The 17091-nt window shown below is 44.2% G+C and overlaps 1 protein-coding gene across 3 annotated transcripts in view; it reads right to left on the bottom strand.

Annotated features, from left to right (window-relative positions):
- The window catches only part of LOC134341622 (carcinoembryonic antigen-related cell adhesion molecule 1-like), a 29115-nt gene extending 25181 nt beyond the window's left edge, over positions 1-3934 (bottom strand). For 2 of the 3 annotated variants that reach the window (XR_010016798.1, XM_063039521.1), the window contains exons 1-2: positions 3424-3785; positions 889-984 (exon numbers count right to left, since the gene is read on the bottom strand). Coding sequence is in view for 2 of the 3 variants with exons in the window: in XM_063039521.1 (XP_062895591.1) it covers positions 889-984; positions 3424-3433 (106 nt within the window). In the remaining variant the exon portion in view is untranslated. Of the gene's footprint in view, positions 1-888; positions 985-3423; positions 3786-3830 lie in introns of those variants that run through there. The other variant, XM_063039522.1, reaches the window with a different exon arrangement.
- Between the last annotated feature and the right edge of the window lie 13157 nt (positions 3935-17091).

A 17091-nucleotide genomic window follows, 5' to 3' on the forward strand; every position in this document is an offset into this window, starting at 1 on the left:
AGCTGGAGAGTAATGTTTCTGTGAAATAATTTGCTCGTCGTCTACGTTTTTTTTTTGTGGCGTTCACGGATGGGGTCAGGACTATTATTTTTTTTTTCTCTCTCGTGGCTGTATCATACTAACATCTTTATATGGTTGATATCTTGTTCTCTGCGATGCGTGCTTTCTGCTGTATGACTGTTGGCACTACGTCTTTCACCTTGACCCCAGAGTACCGATGTCTCATTTGTCTGTATTCATTGCTATTCATGGATGACTGACAATTAAATCTGACTTTATTCAGACGAACACCTTGACAGCCCTGTCTTGGCTTTGTGAGGCCAAGCCAGCATAGAATCAGTGTACTGAGACTCTTGGCCTAAATCATTGATTATTTCTCACCCTCCATGCATACGGTTAACTTTCTGAATTCCTTCAGCACTTTGTTGAATTGCCCCTGTTTAAATATATAACATGCACTGGGATTCCATTTAACCCTACTTTATTGCCCTGATAGCCCTCCGGTTCCTTGTGCAAGCCACCTTTTATTTATATCCTTCAGAGTCCTGTCACATTTCACAGAAGAACATGAAACACCTTTGGCCCTCAGGCCAACCATGCATTAATGAAGCAACACATCAGCAAATGCAAGTTATCTACAATGATCCCTTTCCTCATAAAGCATTGCATGGGGAGAACAGTAATTCGACCATTTCTTGTGCTATATTCCTGTGCTGTACCTATTTGTTTTTCCAGTACTCAAGGCCGGTTTATAGGATTGATGAACCCATTAGATGGTATTTCTGTCTCTTCCCCTTAGCGCCCGTGTAAGCCTCTTTCAATGGGCTTTTTGGCTACATTTGCACCATCAGGACAAAAGTTTAATTATACAGATCGCAGTGAACATACCTGTGTCCATTCTGATTCTGACTGACGATTCTTGATCCTCCTCTTCTTGTTTACAATTCTTTCCCGGTGCAGGAACCTCCCCCTGCTGGTGATTCTCTGAATTACACACAACAAGCAGACAGTCAGTCAGACAGAGTATGATTACTTTGCAAAGCATGATGGTATGTCCATCCCCTGTATCAGAGCAGCAGTTGGCTTAGGGACCAAGCTTTCCCCGTTGCCATTAATTCCCACATCATGTCTGTGTGTCTGTCCAGTGATATCTAGCGCAACCCAATGATAGTCACAGAGCAATACCGGATGGAATCTGACACTTTGGCCCAACGAGACCATGCTGACGATGATGCCCACCACGGTGGTCCCAATTTCCTGTGATGGGCCAATATCCCGCCACACCCTACCCCTCCATGTACTCGTGCAGACTGCTTCTGCCTCTTCCTGCGGCATCTCACTGCACATAATCAGCCACCCCTGTGTGACGAAGGTTGCTGTTTATGTTTCTGTGAAATCGTTCCATCTCATCCTAAATCTATTTCCCCAGTTTTGGTCTCCATCTACGAAAAGGAAACCTGCGAAGAGTTCTGTCACCAAACGAGGTTCGTTATTTTGTACTAGATACTAGATTCTGCCATCTAAATCACTGACTTAATACAACCATATAACTATATAACAATTACAGACGGAAACAGGCTATCTCGGCCCTTCTAGTCCATGCCGAACTCTTACTCTCACCTAGTCCCACCGACCTGCACTCAGCCCATAACCCTCCATTCCTTTCCTGTCCATATAGCTATCCAATTTAACTTTAAATGACAACATCGAACCTGCCTCAACCACTTCTGCTGGAAGCTCGTATCACACAGCCACCACTCTCTGAGTAAAGAAGTTCCCCCTCAAGTTACCCCTAAACTTTTCCTATTAACTTTCAACTCATGTCCTCCTGATTGAAACTCCCCCACTCTCAATGGAAAAAGCCTATCCACGTCAAAAAGCCTATCTATCCCTCTCATAATTTTAAATACCTCTATCAAATCCCCCCTCAACCTTCTACGCTCCAAAGAAAATGGTCGTTGCATTTACTCTCGGATGAAGAGAATAAAATATTGTAATATAAAATTGAAATTTAATTGCTAGAAGCGCAGTACGTCAGACTAGATCGGTGGAAGGAGAAATGGTGAGTGTCCAGATCAGAACGTGGACCTCCAAAGATGCTCCCGTTGTGCTAAACGTTTCCAACAGTTTCCCTTTCAATTTAAATGAGGCACAAATATTGACGGATTACAAGATGCCGGTAATGGCCTGAACAGTCCAGCATAAATATAACGCGCACATTCATTAGTTTTCTCTTAATTCCAACACAGAGGTAATTCGGTTGGTACAGTCAATGCTCACAACATCCTCCCCACCCCGTTATCAATCTGTTGCATATAGCCCTGAAGCCACTATCTCGCAATGAGGGGCAGTGACCAGCGATAAATATGTGCAACGCTCCCTGCAGTTCTGGCAACACACATCAAAGTTGCTGGTGAACGCAGCAGGCCAGGCAGCATCTATAGGAAGAGGTGCAGTCGAAGTTTCAGGCCGAGACCCTTCGTCAGGACTAACCGAAGGAAGAGCTAGTAAGAGATTTGAAAGAGGGAAGGGGAGGGGGAGATCCAAAATGATAAGAGAAGACAGGAGGGGGAGGGATGGAGCCAAGAACTGGATAGGTGATTGGCAAAGGGGATATGAGAGGATCATGGGACAAGAGGTCCGGGAAGAAAGACAGGGCGGGGGGAACCCAAAGGATGGGCAAGGGGTACAGTCAGAGAGACAGAGGGAGAAAAAGGAGAGTGAGAGAAAGAATGTGTGTATAAAAATAAATAACAGATGGGGTACGAGGGGGAGATGGAGCATTAGCGGAAGTTAGAGAAGTCGATGTTTATTGCATCAGGTTGGAGGCTACCCAGACGGAATATAAGGTGTTGTTCCTCCAACCTGAGTGTGGCTTCATCTTTACAGTAGAAGAGGCCGTGGATAGACATGTCAGAATGGGAATGCAGTTCTGGCAGGCTGTTGCACTGGCAAAGGAGGAAGTGGCTCACCCAAAAATAACCGAAACAGGAAATAACAGACTTAACTGTAAAAGCTTCCAGTTTCATAACAATGATTAACACTGTAACTAGTTTGCAATGTTGAAATTAAAATTGTAATGGCATTTTTTAACCATCTCTCGTGCTGTGTTCAATAAAGCGGAGTAAACAAAACACAATTGAAGAATTAAATCAGTGAGGCAAAATACGTCGCAAGTAAGATAAAGTTTAGAAGAAAGGTGGCTGATATATATCATGGACGTAGTGGGTACAGTCTGGACAGAGGATGAACAAGATGTGCAGGGAATGAGACGATGAAACGAGGTTGGTGAAGAGAATGAAGGACATTCAATGAAAGCCCTCCGGAAGAAGGGATACTGATACTGAATTAATAGTACATACAACCGTATAAAATATCCTAAATAACAAGCCTAGAGCAAACGATATGTCATTTGTCCCTCACCAAATTTCATGAAAGGACCGTAGAGAGTATCCCATTAGGATACGTCAGCCTTGGTAAGGCAATTGTTCTGCCACGACTGCAGAGAACTGTGGTCACAGCTGAACATATCACAGAGACAAGCCTCCTCTTTGGATCCGCTACCGGGGCCGGATGATGGACGGGAAGTTCCCCAAGTACAACGAATGTGTGTCGTCCCGGCATCACCGCCTCATCCCGTTCTTAGGGCCAGAGCACCAGAGGCTGAGTGACGGCTCGTTTCAGGCGCTTCAGTTGAAGATCCGACAACGCCAGATCGCCTCAGGCAGCTTCTGTCCAGGAAGTGGGACGAGGACACCAGTTCGGACACGTTAAAGGGACTCTCTGCCCAGCACCAGATCACCGCCGTCGGGACCGGCCTCAATACTCACCGAGTATTCCCCACAGACACTAATCCGTTCCCCGAGTCCCGACGCTGTCCGCTTCAACACACAACGGAAAGGAAGCTACCGGCCATCTCGGAACTAGGCATGCGCAATGTGACTGCCACGTCATCACATCGGGGTGGGACCTCGGAAACAGATGCTGCAGATTGGTGCTTATCGGGATCATGTGACCGGAGTTGGGTCTCCGAAGGCAACGTCGGAAGCAAGTTTAATACCACGGGCATATGTAATGAAATGTGTTGTCTTTACAGCAGCAATACAATGCAAGATATTATAATAAAGCAACAAAACACAACTGAATATTCCGTAAGTATATATATATATATATAACGTATTTAAATTAAATACGTCGGCTAAAAATAAAAACAAATAAAATTCTTTAAACTAATCCAATAATCTAATTGTGTGGGAATAATAGACAACCTGCGTTGCTGCCTTAGAAGTTCTGGAGAGACGCTTAACTGGTGTACTCAATTTTGAGAAGCCCAGATAAATCAAAATATTAATTCTCGCATAAATAGCGTAATTTCGACAGAAACATTGGCTGCACCTCAGCAGACCGCAATAGTGGAATGGAGTCCAGACACAATTGTCTACCAACAATGAGATCTGGTTCTCAGTGCTTTGTCTGAACGGATGAAAGATGAAACTTCACATACACATTAAACAACCACGCAGATGCTACAGATCTGCAGGAAAATTGGAGCGGATGACGGAATTACGTGATCGGTGGAGGGTATCACTATCGCCCTGGTCCTCGCAACTCACAACCGGCCTGGCGAACCTGTTGCATTTTTTCCAATCATGTCATATTTTCAGTATCTATATTTTTAAAACTTTCGCCCGTCCCTTCCCATTTTCCCTCCCCTGGGTCACAGAATCACGGATTCCATCTCCATCCTGGCCGAACGCACAATTCACACACAAACTGCAAATGTGCCGGAATATTTCAAACCACTTATATGAATGTACTGGGAAAATCCACAGGGATATGGCTGGGATTAGACGACATGAGGTGTAAGGAAAGAATGAATCACTTAGGATTTCTTCCTCTTGGAATTTAGAGGATTTGGAGGAGATTTGATTGAGGTACAAAATTCTGAGGCGCATAGATGGGGTAAGTGAAGCAGCCTTGTTTTCCACTGCGGCTCCCTGGGACAACAGGCGGAGGTCATGGGTTAAGAGTGAAATGTGAAACGTTTTTGAGGTAATATGACGGGAAGCCTTTTCTCTCAAGAGATAGTGAGAGTGTGGAACCGGTTCCCAGTGCAACATGAAGATAAGTTTACATAGGCACATAAACGTTAAGGACATTGAGGGTTAGTATCCCGGTGCGGATCAATGGGAGTAGGCAGTTTAAATAATCTGGCACGGACTACATGCGCCGAATAGCCGGTTACTGTGCTATACTTGGCTATGACTCCACTAAAGCCCAAGTTATTGCTAACGTCCTTTTCACTCTGATACACAATAATTCTTCCAATAAAAAACACCATACCTTTGAGCTATCTCACTGCCCACGGCACCTCACTCCGGCACCATTTAAACACATTCGGCGTTTCTGTCTCTCCTGCAGAAATGGATGTTCTCACATTTCTCTCGCTGGACTTCAGCTAACCTGTTGTTCTCATTCTCTCTTTTAGCCTCCGTGACCCCGAAACCACTCGACATGGGACACCGAACACAAAATAGCACAGGACCATCTCCTTCGGCCTACAATTTTATGCCAAACCGAACAAATGGCAACTAAACTAAACAGTCCTGACGAACGGTCTCGGCCCAAAACCTCGACAGTACTTCTTCCTATCGATGCTGCCTGGCCTGCTGGGTTCCACCAGCATTTTGTGTTGCGAACTAAACGCACCCGTTTTGCCGACACAATGTCCATGTCCTTACATTTTCCAAATATTCATGTCCCGATCTAAACGTCTCTTAGAAGTCCCTATTGTATCTGCCTCTACCACCACCCCAGCCAATACAGCCCACTACACTCTATGTGAAAAAAAAACACTTGCCCCCACATCTACATTAAAATGAGTCCCTCTGACCTTAAATACATAGCCTCGTATTAGGCGTTTGAACCTTGGAAAAAGATGTCTGTCTCCTCTACCCATATCTCTCATAATCTTACAAACCTGTCAAGTCTTACTCTAAGTGCGCAGCTCCAGAAAAATCAGCCTAAGTTTGTAGACCTGCCATCTAATCCACGTCAAATCCCGGTAAACCTCTCCGAAGCCTCAACACCATTCCAAAAATAAGGCGACTGGGTGAATACTCTAGGTGTGGTCTAAGTAGTGTTTTATAAAGCTGCAACATAACTTCCTGAGTTTTGAACGCAATGTCTCGTTTAATATGGCAAGCATGCCGTTTCCCTTCCTAACCACCCTATCAATCTCTGTAGTCACTTCTAGTGAACATTGAACTTGGATACCAAGATCCCTCTGCTCATCAACACTGTTAAGGGTCTTGCATTTACCAATGTACTGTCTCTTTATATTTGACCTACCAAGGTGCCAAGATAATCACCACCTAATGTTTGTATTTTCTGTGTTTTTTTCGCAGAATCTGGAATTATTGCATGAAAGAAGTAATCAATACCATTTATTTCCCGGATGTTTCAGGATTCACAATGAAAAGAGCTCTGCCGTCAGCACAGATAAGGATGAAAACATCGACAGATTATAGAATAATGTTCCGTTTGGCAAACAGGACACAGAAGGGACTGGTGGAATGCTGCATATGGACGTGTGGAATATGCACTTAAAATGTAGCATTAATGTACAGAAAAAAATCTAGTTCCGGAGAAAATTCAGAAGTAAAAGTTTCAACTGAACTTATGACTCTTAGCTCCGGATTTCTTCCAGTTCTAGCATCCTAATTGGATGGCCCACGATCCTCATCATCGCTTATCTTCAACACGAACCAACAGGCTGACAACAATACAGGTTGCCCTTACAGAACTGCTAAATGAAACACATACAGCATAACAGTGAAGATGTGAACTACCATTAGACGCTAACCTCCCCCCACATATACTCATGGAATTCTCTTACTGAAAAATTCACACATAATGCTGGAGGAACTCGGCATCTCTGGAAAGGTGAATAGTCGACTTATCAGGCGGAGACTCTTCATCAGGACTGGAGACCAAAGATGAGACAGACTTGGAAGTTTGCGGAAGGAGAAGAAGAACCGTTGAAAGCGAAATGGGGGCAGGGTTGCGGCAAACAGCCAGAAATCTGAGTAATAAAGGGTGGAAAAGGGGAATTCAATAGGAGAAAGCCATAGAAGAAAGAAAATGAGCAGGAGAACCACAGGTTGGTGAGAGCCGGTGTGGAGATAAGGTTCGGGAGGGAAATGCGAATGAGGGATGGTGAAGTGAGGGAGCACTACGGGAGATTCGAGAAGTCGATGTTCATGCCATCAGGTTGGAGGCGACCCAAGCGGAATGTAAGGTGTTGCTTCACCAAAATGAGTCTGCCTCGTCCCGACAGTAGAGCAGGCCATGGATAGACATCTCTGAATGGGAATGGGATGTGGAATTAACGGGGTGGCTTCTGGGAGGTCCCGCCTTTCCTGATGGATGGGGCGTAGGTGCTCGGAGAAGCAGTCTCCCAATCAACGTCGGGTCTCACCGGTACACAGGAGTCCACACCGGGAGCTGCAGATACAAAAGATGACCACAGCAGACTCACAGTTGAGGTGTCCACTCACCTTGAAGGACAGTTTGAGGACATGCATGTCAGTGAGAGAGGATGTTTAGGGGTGGGTGTAGCACTTGTTCAGCTCGCAAGGAAAAGAGCCAGGAATGAGATCAGTGGTGAGGGAAGAATGGAAAAGGGAGCCACGTAGGGCGCGATCCCAGTGGAAAGCGAAAACTGGGGGGAGGGGGAAGGGAAGATGTGCTTGTTGGTGCGATGCCATTGATAACGGCAGAATTTACGGAGAAGTATGTTCTGCACGCGAACTCTGGTGGGATGGCAGGCGAGGACAAGAGCTCGCTATCCTAGGTGGCGGGAGGGTGGTATGAGGGCCGACCTGCACGAAATGGAAGAGTTGCAGTTGAGAACAGCGTTAATAATGGAGGAGGAAAAACATAGAAAATAGGTGCAGGAGTAGGCCATTAGGCCCTTCGAGCCTGCACCGCCATTCAGTATGATCATGGCTGATTATCTAACTCAGAACCCAGTACCAGCCTTCCTTCCATACCCATTGATCCCTTTCGCCACAAGGGGCATATCCAACTCCCTCTTAAATGAATTGGCCTCAACTGTGGCAGAAAATTCCACAGATTTACTACTCTCTGTGTGAAGAAGTTTGTCCTAATCTCGGTCCTAAAAGGCTTCCCCTTTATCATTAAACTGTGACCCCTCGTTCTGGACATCCCCAAAATCGGTAACAATCTTCCTGCATCTAGCCTGTCTAATCCCTTTAGGATTTTATACGTTTCAATAAGATCGCCCCTTAATCTTCTAAATTCCAACGAGTATAAGCCTAGTCGATCCTGTCTTTCATTATATAAAAGTCCTGTCATCCCAGGAATCAATCTGGTGAACCTTCCTTTGTACTTCCTCTATGGCAAGAATGTCTTTCCTCAGATTAGGAGCCCAAAACTGCACACAATACTCCAGGTGTGGTCTCACCAAGGCCTTGTACAACTGCAGTAGTACCTACCTGCTCCTGTACACGAATCTTCTTGCTATGAATGCCAGCATACCATTCGCCCTTTTCACCGCCTGCTGTACCTGCATGCCCACTTTCAATGACTGGTGTATAATGACACCCAGGTCGCGTTGCACCTCCCCTTACCCTAATCGGCCACGATTCAGATAATAATTTTTATTAACGACCTGGCTATGGGGATAGAAGGGTGGGTTGGCAAGTTTGCAGACGACACAAAGGTTGGTGGCGTTGTGCATACTGTAGAGGATTGTCAAAGATTGCAGAGAGATATTGATAGTATGCAGTAGTTGGCTGATAAGTGGCAGATGGAATTCAACCCGGAGAAGTGTGAGGTGGTACACTTTGGAAGGACAAACTCCAAGGCAGAGTACAAAGTAAATGGCAGGATACTTCGTAGTGTGGAGGAGCAGAGGGATCTCGGGGCACATATCCACTGATCCCTGAAAGTTGCCTCACATGTGGATAGGGTAGTTAAGAAAGCTTATGGGGTGTTAGCTTTCATTAGTCGAGGGAAAGAGTTTAAGAGTCGCGATGTAATGATGCAGCCTATAAAACTCTGGTTAGGCCACACTTGGAGTACTGTGTCCAGTTCTGGTCGCCTCACTACAGGAAGGATGTGAAAGCATTGGAAAGGGTACAGAGGAGATTTACCAGGATGCTGCCTGGTTTAGAAAGTATACGTTATGATCAGAGATTAAGGGAGCTAGGGCTTTACTCTTTGGAGAGAAGGAGGATGAGAGGAGACATGATAGAGGTGTACAAGATAATAAGAGGAATAGATAGAGTGGATAGCCAACGCCTCTTCCTCAGGGCACCACTGTTCAATACAAGAGGACATGGTTTAAGGTAAGTGGTGGGATGTTCAAGGAGGATATTAGAGGAAGGTTTTTTACTCAGAGAGTGGTTGGTGCGTGGAATGCACTGCCTGAGTCAGTGGTGGAGGCAGATACACTAGTGAAGTTTAAGAGACTACTAGGCAGGTATATGGAGGAATCTAAGGTGGGGGCTTATATGGGATGCAGGGTTTGAGGGTCGGCACAACATTGTGTGCCTAAGGGCCTGTACCGTGCTGTACTATTCTATGTCTATGTCTATGTCTATAATCTGTTTTCCTGTTTTTGCCACCACTAATTTAGTCTAGTTTTGCTTAGCTTAATTTAGTGTGTGTGTGTGTGTTTCCTTTCCAGTTTGGGTTTTCTTTTAAAGTTTTATTTTTCCATCTATCCTTTACCATGTTCAATTATATCTAGAGTTGGGGAGATCTAATATACTTGTACTATTAGCAATTTTATATTTGCAAATGTTAGCTATCAATAGTGTAATCCCATTCTCTGTTTGTCAATATTATTGATATGTTTAAAATTTTGAAAATTAATAAAAAGACTGCAAAAGAAAGTGGAAAGAGTTCAGAGAAAGTTCGGAAGGACGTTGCCAGGTCTGGAGGACTCGGGTTATAAGGAGAGATTGAACAGGTCTGGGCTTTATTCCTTGGAATGTACAAGATTGAGGGGAGATTTGATGGAGGTGTATCAAAATTATGAGGGTTATACCTATATGGGGTAAATGCAGGCTGGCTTTTTCCACTGAGATTTGGTAGGAGTGCAACCAGAGGTCCTGGATTAAGGGTGAAATGTGCAACATTAAGGGGAACATGAGGGGAAACTTCTTCACACAAACGTTCATCCAGGTGTGGAAAGAGCAGAGAGCCCAACTAGTGCATGCGAGCTCCAGTTCAACATTGAAGAGGTTTGTATAGGTACCTGGATGGTAGGGGTACGGGAGTAGACAGGTTAAATAGTTCAACACAAACTAGATGCTTCTGTTTTGTACTTTACTATGACTCTGTGACAAGAACCTGAAATAATACTAATATTCATTTAATTCTTTTTCACAGCTGTGTGGACCAACCATTCATCCGGGCAGGAAATGTTTACATGGCTTTAAAACTGTGGCACTTTAAGTTGACAGTAGATAAAAAGAATCCCAGCTGCACATCAACAAAGGCTATGTGTGTGAGAGTGTTTCAGTTACTGTGGGGCACCCAGGCACCCATGCAGCTCAGCAGGAACAGGGAATAATACCAATGGAGTGTACCAAACTGAGCCAGGTCACAGATTGGAGACGGCAGAAATGCCCCATTCTCATTGAGACAGGAAAAGCATCAGAGAGTTTTATGGTCATTCCAGATATAGTACAGTGCCCATTTAGAAGATAGTTTCTCTCTACAACTTGTGTTGAACCTCACTGTAACAGTGTGAGGCCAGATCACACCTTGGCAAATCAAGTGATCTCATCTGAAATGTTGTCTTTCACGCATTGTTGGATTTTATAACTTTTTTTTAGGTTAAAAATGACAAGGAATTTCTGTGCGGGAATCTCGAGCACAGCACGCTAGTTTTGCTGTGTCTGTCCACGTGTATAAGAAGTGGAGCAAGGGATTCACTCGATCATCCTTCCTGCTCAGACCGTGAGGAGAGATTCACTCGATCATCTGACCGGCTGGCATGCCTGTCAGTTTACACAGGGGAGAGGCCGTTCACCTTTTCAGACTGTGGGGATTCAAGGTCAACTCATGAAGGTACATCAGCAAGTTAACACTGGGACAAGGCCATTCACCTGTTCTGTGGGTGAGAAGGGATTCAGTTGATCATCCCACCGTGGACACACCAGTCAGTTCTCTTTGGGCAGAAGCTGGTCATCTGCTGAATTTGTGGGGAAGGATTCATTTAGTCATCTGACCTAATGGTTCACCAGCCGGTTCACACTGGGGAGCGGCCATTCACCTGCACGGTCTGTGGGAAGGGATTCACTTGCTCATCTAAACTGAAGGTACATCAGCGAGTTCACACTGGAGTGAGGCCGTTCAACTGCTCAGACTGTGGGAAGGGATTGACTCAGTCCTCCGATCTAAGGTACAGCAGCGAGTTCACACAGGGGAGCGGCCCTTCACCTGCTCAATCTGTGGGAAGGGATTCATTTCGTCATCCGATCTGAAGGTGCATTAGCGAGTTCACACACGGGAGAGGGTATTCACCTGCTCAGGCTGTGGGAAGAGATTCACTTTGTCATCTCAACTACTGAGACACCAGTCAGTTCCTACCGGGGAGTGGCGATTAACCTGCTCAGTCTGTGGGAAGGGATTCAATCAGTCATTTCACCTACTGACGCACCACGCAGCCCACACAGGGAAATGGCCGTTCACCTGCTCAGTCTGTTTGAAAGGATTGATTAAGTCATCTCAACTGAAGAAACATCAGCGAGTTCACACTGGGGAGAGGCCACTAACCTGCTCAGTCTGTGGAAAAGGATTCACTTTGTCATCTTAACTACAGAGACACCAGTCAGTTCACACTGGGGAGAGGCCGTTCACCTACTCAGAGTGTGGTAAAGGATTCACTTCGCCATCTCAACTTAAGGTACATCAGCGAGATCACACAGGGGAGAGGTCGATGACCTGCTTAGACTTTGGGAGGAGATTCTCTCAGCCAAATCAATCAAATGTGCATCATTGAGTTCACACCGGGGAGAGGCTGTTCATGTGCAGTGAATGTAATGAAGGATTCATTCAGTTATCTATCCTTGTGACATACTACCATGTTCACACTGGGGAGTGACTGTTCATATGCTCTGAATGTGGGAAGCGGTTCACTCAGTCTTCTAACCCTATATAACTCTCGCTTCGGCCAGCAGCTTAATATAGTGAGCGATAGTCCCTCAGCCTGGCCAAACTTAAGAAATCTCGTTTGGGTGGATGCTGCGTGATGTGTCCCCTGTTATAATTCAGTACCCCAAAATAAGAAACAGTACACAATATGTGATTAAACAATTGAGCTTTATAATTCTTACTTTGACTATGTGGTTAGTGAATTAAACAAAAAGAATAAAAAAGAAAGAGGGCACACTCTCTCTATTTGCGTCTTCTCAGTTCTCCCCAGCAAAAGACTATGAAAATCTCTCTTCCAGACTCACAAGGAAGAACATTTCTATCATTGGATAGTCCGCACTCCAAAAACCTGTAATCTCTAGTCGTAACCAAAACATTGCTGCTACAGAGAAACCATTACCTCAGCAGTGAAACACTGCACAGAGGCCGTTACATGAGCAGTGAAATTTACAGTATGTTACACTTATGTCACACTACCGGGTTCACACTGGGGAGAAAGTTTCAATGAACTGCTTGCTGGATATTTGTCCATCACCATTGCTGATGTAATTTCGAGAGTAACTGTCGGTGCTGAACTCTGCAATTATTTCTGCTACTCACCACACCCAGTTCTGCACCCTGGTCACTGGGCATGGGAGGAGTTTCTTCTGCTGCACATTCACCTTTAATGGGACTGAAGTTTAATATTCTGGATCTGAGACAAATAAATCAGTTTATTTTAAACTCTGTCTCCGGTACTTCGTGAATTTATAATACACCTAGTGTACAGTAGAGAGTCAAAATCAGGCCGGCTGGACCCTGCCAGCGATTCTGTTCCACGACAGTCCTTTAAAATACCCCCCTGCTGTTCATCCCTCGCTCTCCCTGTGGTGATAGGATCCAAACAGTCACCACTCTGTGGGTGAAGAGGTTTTCCTTAAATTTCCTGCAGCCTAACATGTGTGTGTTGGAAATATTTTTATCATCTGAGGGAGTTGTTCCTGCTTATTTATCCTGTTATATTCAGATGGTTTTAAGGATTGTCCTATCTGCAATAATCTATTGATTATGCAGTATTTGTAATATTTTGACTCTAAAACTGGATCAGGCTTGAATTAATGGTGCCTTTATAAAGTCTATGGAATTAAGGGAAATAAGTAGTCAGATCATGGAAACTGTAAAAATTGAAAAGGAGGAGGTGCTTGCTGTCTTGAGGAAAATTAAAGTGGATAAATCCCCGGGACCTGACAGGGTGCTCCCTCGGACCTTGAAGGAGACTAGTGTTGAAATTGCAGGGGCCCTGGCAGAAATATTTAAACTGTCGCTGTCTACAGGCGAGGTGCCGGAGGATTGGAGAGTGGCTCATGTTGTTCCGTTGTTTAAAAAAGGATCGAAAAGTAATCCGGGAAATTATAGGCCGGTAAATTTAACGTCGGTAGCAGGTAAGTTACTGGAGGGAGTACTAAGAGACAGAATCTACAAGCATTTGGATAGACAGGGACTTATTAGGGAGAGTCAACATGGCTTTGTGCGTGGTAGGTCAGGTTTGACCAATCTACTGGAGTTTTTAGTGGAGTTTACCAGGAAAGTGGATGTAGGGAAGGCAGTGGATATTGTCCACATGGCCTTCGGTAAGGGCTTTGACAAGGTCCCGCATAGGAGGTTAGTTAGGAAAATTCAGTCGCTAGGTATACATGAAGAGGTGGTAAATTGGATTAGACATTGTCTCAATGGAAGAAGCCAAAGAGTGGTAGTAGAGAATTGCTTCTCCGAGTGGGGGCCTGTGACTAGTGGTGTGCCACAGGGATCAGTGCTGGGTCCATTGTTATTTGTCATCTATATCAATGATCTGGATGATAATGTGGTAAGTTGGATCAGCAAATTTGCTGATGTTACGAAGATTGGAGGTTTAGTAGACAGTGAGGAAAGTTTTCAGAGCCTGCAGAGGGACTTGGACCAGCTGGGAAAATGGGCTGAAAAATGACAGATGGAGTTTGATACAGACAAGTGTAAGGTATTGCACGTTGGAAGAACAAACCAAGGTAGAACATATAGGGTTAATGGTAAGGCACTGAGGAGTGCAGTAGAACGGAGGGATCTGGGAATACAGATACAAAATTCCCTAAAAGTGGCGTCACAGGTAAATAACATCGTAAAGAGAGCTTTTGGTACATTGGCCTTTATTAATCAAAGTATTGAGTATAAGAGCTGGAATGTTATGATGAGGTTGTCTAAGGCATTGGTGAGGCCGAATCTGGAGTATTGTGTTCAGTTTTGGTCACCAAATTACAGGAAGGATATAAATAAGGTTGAAAGAGTGCAGAGAAGGTTTACAAAGGTGTTGCCGGGACTTGAGAAACTCAGTTACAGAGAACGGTTGAATAGGTTAGGACTTTATTCCCTGGAGTGTAGAAGAATGAGGGGAGATTTGATAGAGGTATATAAACTTATAATGGGTATAGATAGAGTGAATGCAAGCAGGCTTTTTCCACTGAGGCAAGGGGAGAAAAAAAAACAGATGGCATGGGTTAAGAGTGAGGCGGGGGGAAAAGTTTATAGGGAACATTGGCGGGGGGGTGCTTCTTCACACAGAGAGTGGTGGGAGTATGGAATGAGCTTCCAGACGAGGTGGTAAATGCGGGTTCTTTTTGAACATTTAAGAATAAATTGGACAGATGCATGGATGGAAGGTGTATGGAGGGATATCGTCCGTGTGCAGGTCAGTGGGACTCGGCAGAAAATGGTTCGGCACAGCCAAGAAGGGCCAAAAGGCCTGTTTCTGTGCTGTAGTTTTTCTATGGTTTCCATGGTTTATGAAGTTATGGTTGTACTTCATGAGCTTAAAGCAAGAGTTTGGTGAATGATATTTGCCACTTGATTGTACCTTTCTAAATGATCAGATTGTGATAAACTGCTGCAGGATCCCGGAACGTGTCGGACAGTGTCTGGTTTCTCTTGGCATTTTCTGCATTCATCACCTTGTTTGTTAGTCTTTTATGTATTTTTGTTATTTTTTATGTTCATCACCCTGTCCTGTTTCCTGAAAGGAACTCTGTTTCGGCGAAGACATCTCCCACTTTGAGTCGGGCGTTCGATGCTTTCTTGACGAATATCTAGTCAGCTCAGATCATTGTGGTGTCTTCCATGGAGGGTCATAATCATTCCACTGGTTAACATTTTCTTCAATAGTGATTATTCATTATTCTGAGTTGGCCGCTCATTTAAGTTTTCTAGTGTGTACTTCATATCACAATTGCATATGCTTGCGTGGAGTGATGAATCCTGCTTATTTTTGAAGCAAGTATATATTTAGGAGTTTTATCTGACTGTTGTGTAAGTTTTTAATGTCTATAATTCCTCGTCTTCTTTCTGTCCTAGGTAGTGTTGATCTAACTCTGTTTCAGTGTAGATACTGTTTTCTAAATTTGTTATTTCAGTTCTTATTTTTCTTTGTAAAGTTCCATTCGGAATGGGACCACGATACTTTTTTCTGAAAGAATACGTTTCGTTAAGGAAAATATATTCTTAGGAGATATTTTACTTCACCACCCCCACCAACTTACATTTTTTTCTCTCATTTCTCCTCATTTTTCCCTCCAAAAATGTCAATACTTCCAGAGTATCAGGGTAGAAGTAGGTATAGATACTATGACTAAGGAGAAAAGTTACTTTGGAAGCTGAAAGGCCTGTAGTTAGGTAAAACTGCTAGACCAAATAGTTTACACTCCAGGGTTCAGAAAATGTCAGCTCAAGAGATTTTGAAGGCATTATAGTCATAGAACACTACAATCTAGTCTGTGTTTGCCTGCCTAGTTCCAGCAACCTCCATTCCCTTCCATCCATGCACCTGTCCAAACTTCGCTTAAATGTTGAAATCGCCCCTGCCACTTGCTCTGGCAGCCCATTACATATTATCACCACCTCTGAGGGAAGACGTTCCCCTTCTGTCTATCTGAAAGAATGGCTCATGACCATTCAAGAATCACCAGACTTGGGAATGGTTTTTGCAGATTAGAAAGTTGCAAATGTCACTTCATTCTTTAAGCAGGGAGGGAAGCAAAAGAAAGGAAATGATACAACAGTTTCTGACCTCAGTGGTTGGAGTCCATTAAGGATGATTTTTCGGGCTACTTGTCACACGATAAAGTAGGCCAAAGTCATCATGGTTTCCTGGAGGGAAAATCTTGCCTCGGAAATCTGTTGGAATTCTTTGATGAAAGAATAGACAAAGGACAGGCAGTGGATGTTGTTTGCTTAGATTTTCCGATGGTCTTCAACAAGGTCTTGCACCCATGAGCCTGCTTAACAAGGTCACAGCTCGTGGTATTACAGGAAAGATACGACCATCGATCGAAGATTGGTTTACTGGCAGAAGGCAAAGAGTCAGAACAATGCGAGCCTATTCTGATTGCTGCCAGTAAATAACGACATTCCTCTGGAGTCATTATTGAGACCGTTTCTTTTCGTGTTGGATATCAACGATATGGATGACAGAATTGATGGCCTGGTGACCAGCTTTGCAGTTAATACGAGATAGGTGCCTGGCAGGTAGCTTGGAGCTAAGCAGGTGTCCAATGAAGGACTTGGACAGGTTTGGAGAACAGACAATTAAGTGCCAGATGAAATACAGTTTAGGATCTGCAGTCTACAGTCAGGTACTCAGGTTCACTTGGCATAGTGTTGCACGAACATTATTAGCAAAGCACTCCGATACATTACGGGTTTCAATTTGTTACAGACAACAATGCCACTTTAGTACTACAAGTAAAGAACATTTCCACAGTCGTCGAGAAGCTTCCAAATACCCCGCGCCATCTGTGAAAACCCTTCCACATATATGGAATCTTATCCCCTTTTTAAGTTTAAATTCAAGGATAAATGCCATAAAAATGACTATTCTCCCTCGGTTACTTCAACTTT

This window comes from Mobula hypostoma, unplaced genomic scaffold (assembly GCF_963921235.1).
Source record: "Mobula hypostoma unplaced genomic scaffold, sMobHyp1.1 scaffold_36, whole genome shotgun sequence".
Classification (NCBI taxonomy): domain Eukaryota; kingdom Metazoa; phylum Chordata; class Chondrichthyes; order Myliobatiformes; family Myliobatidae; genus Mobula; species Mobula hypostoma.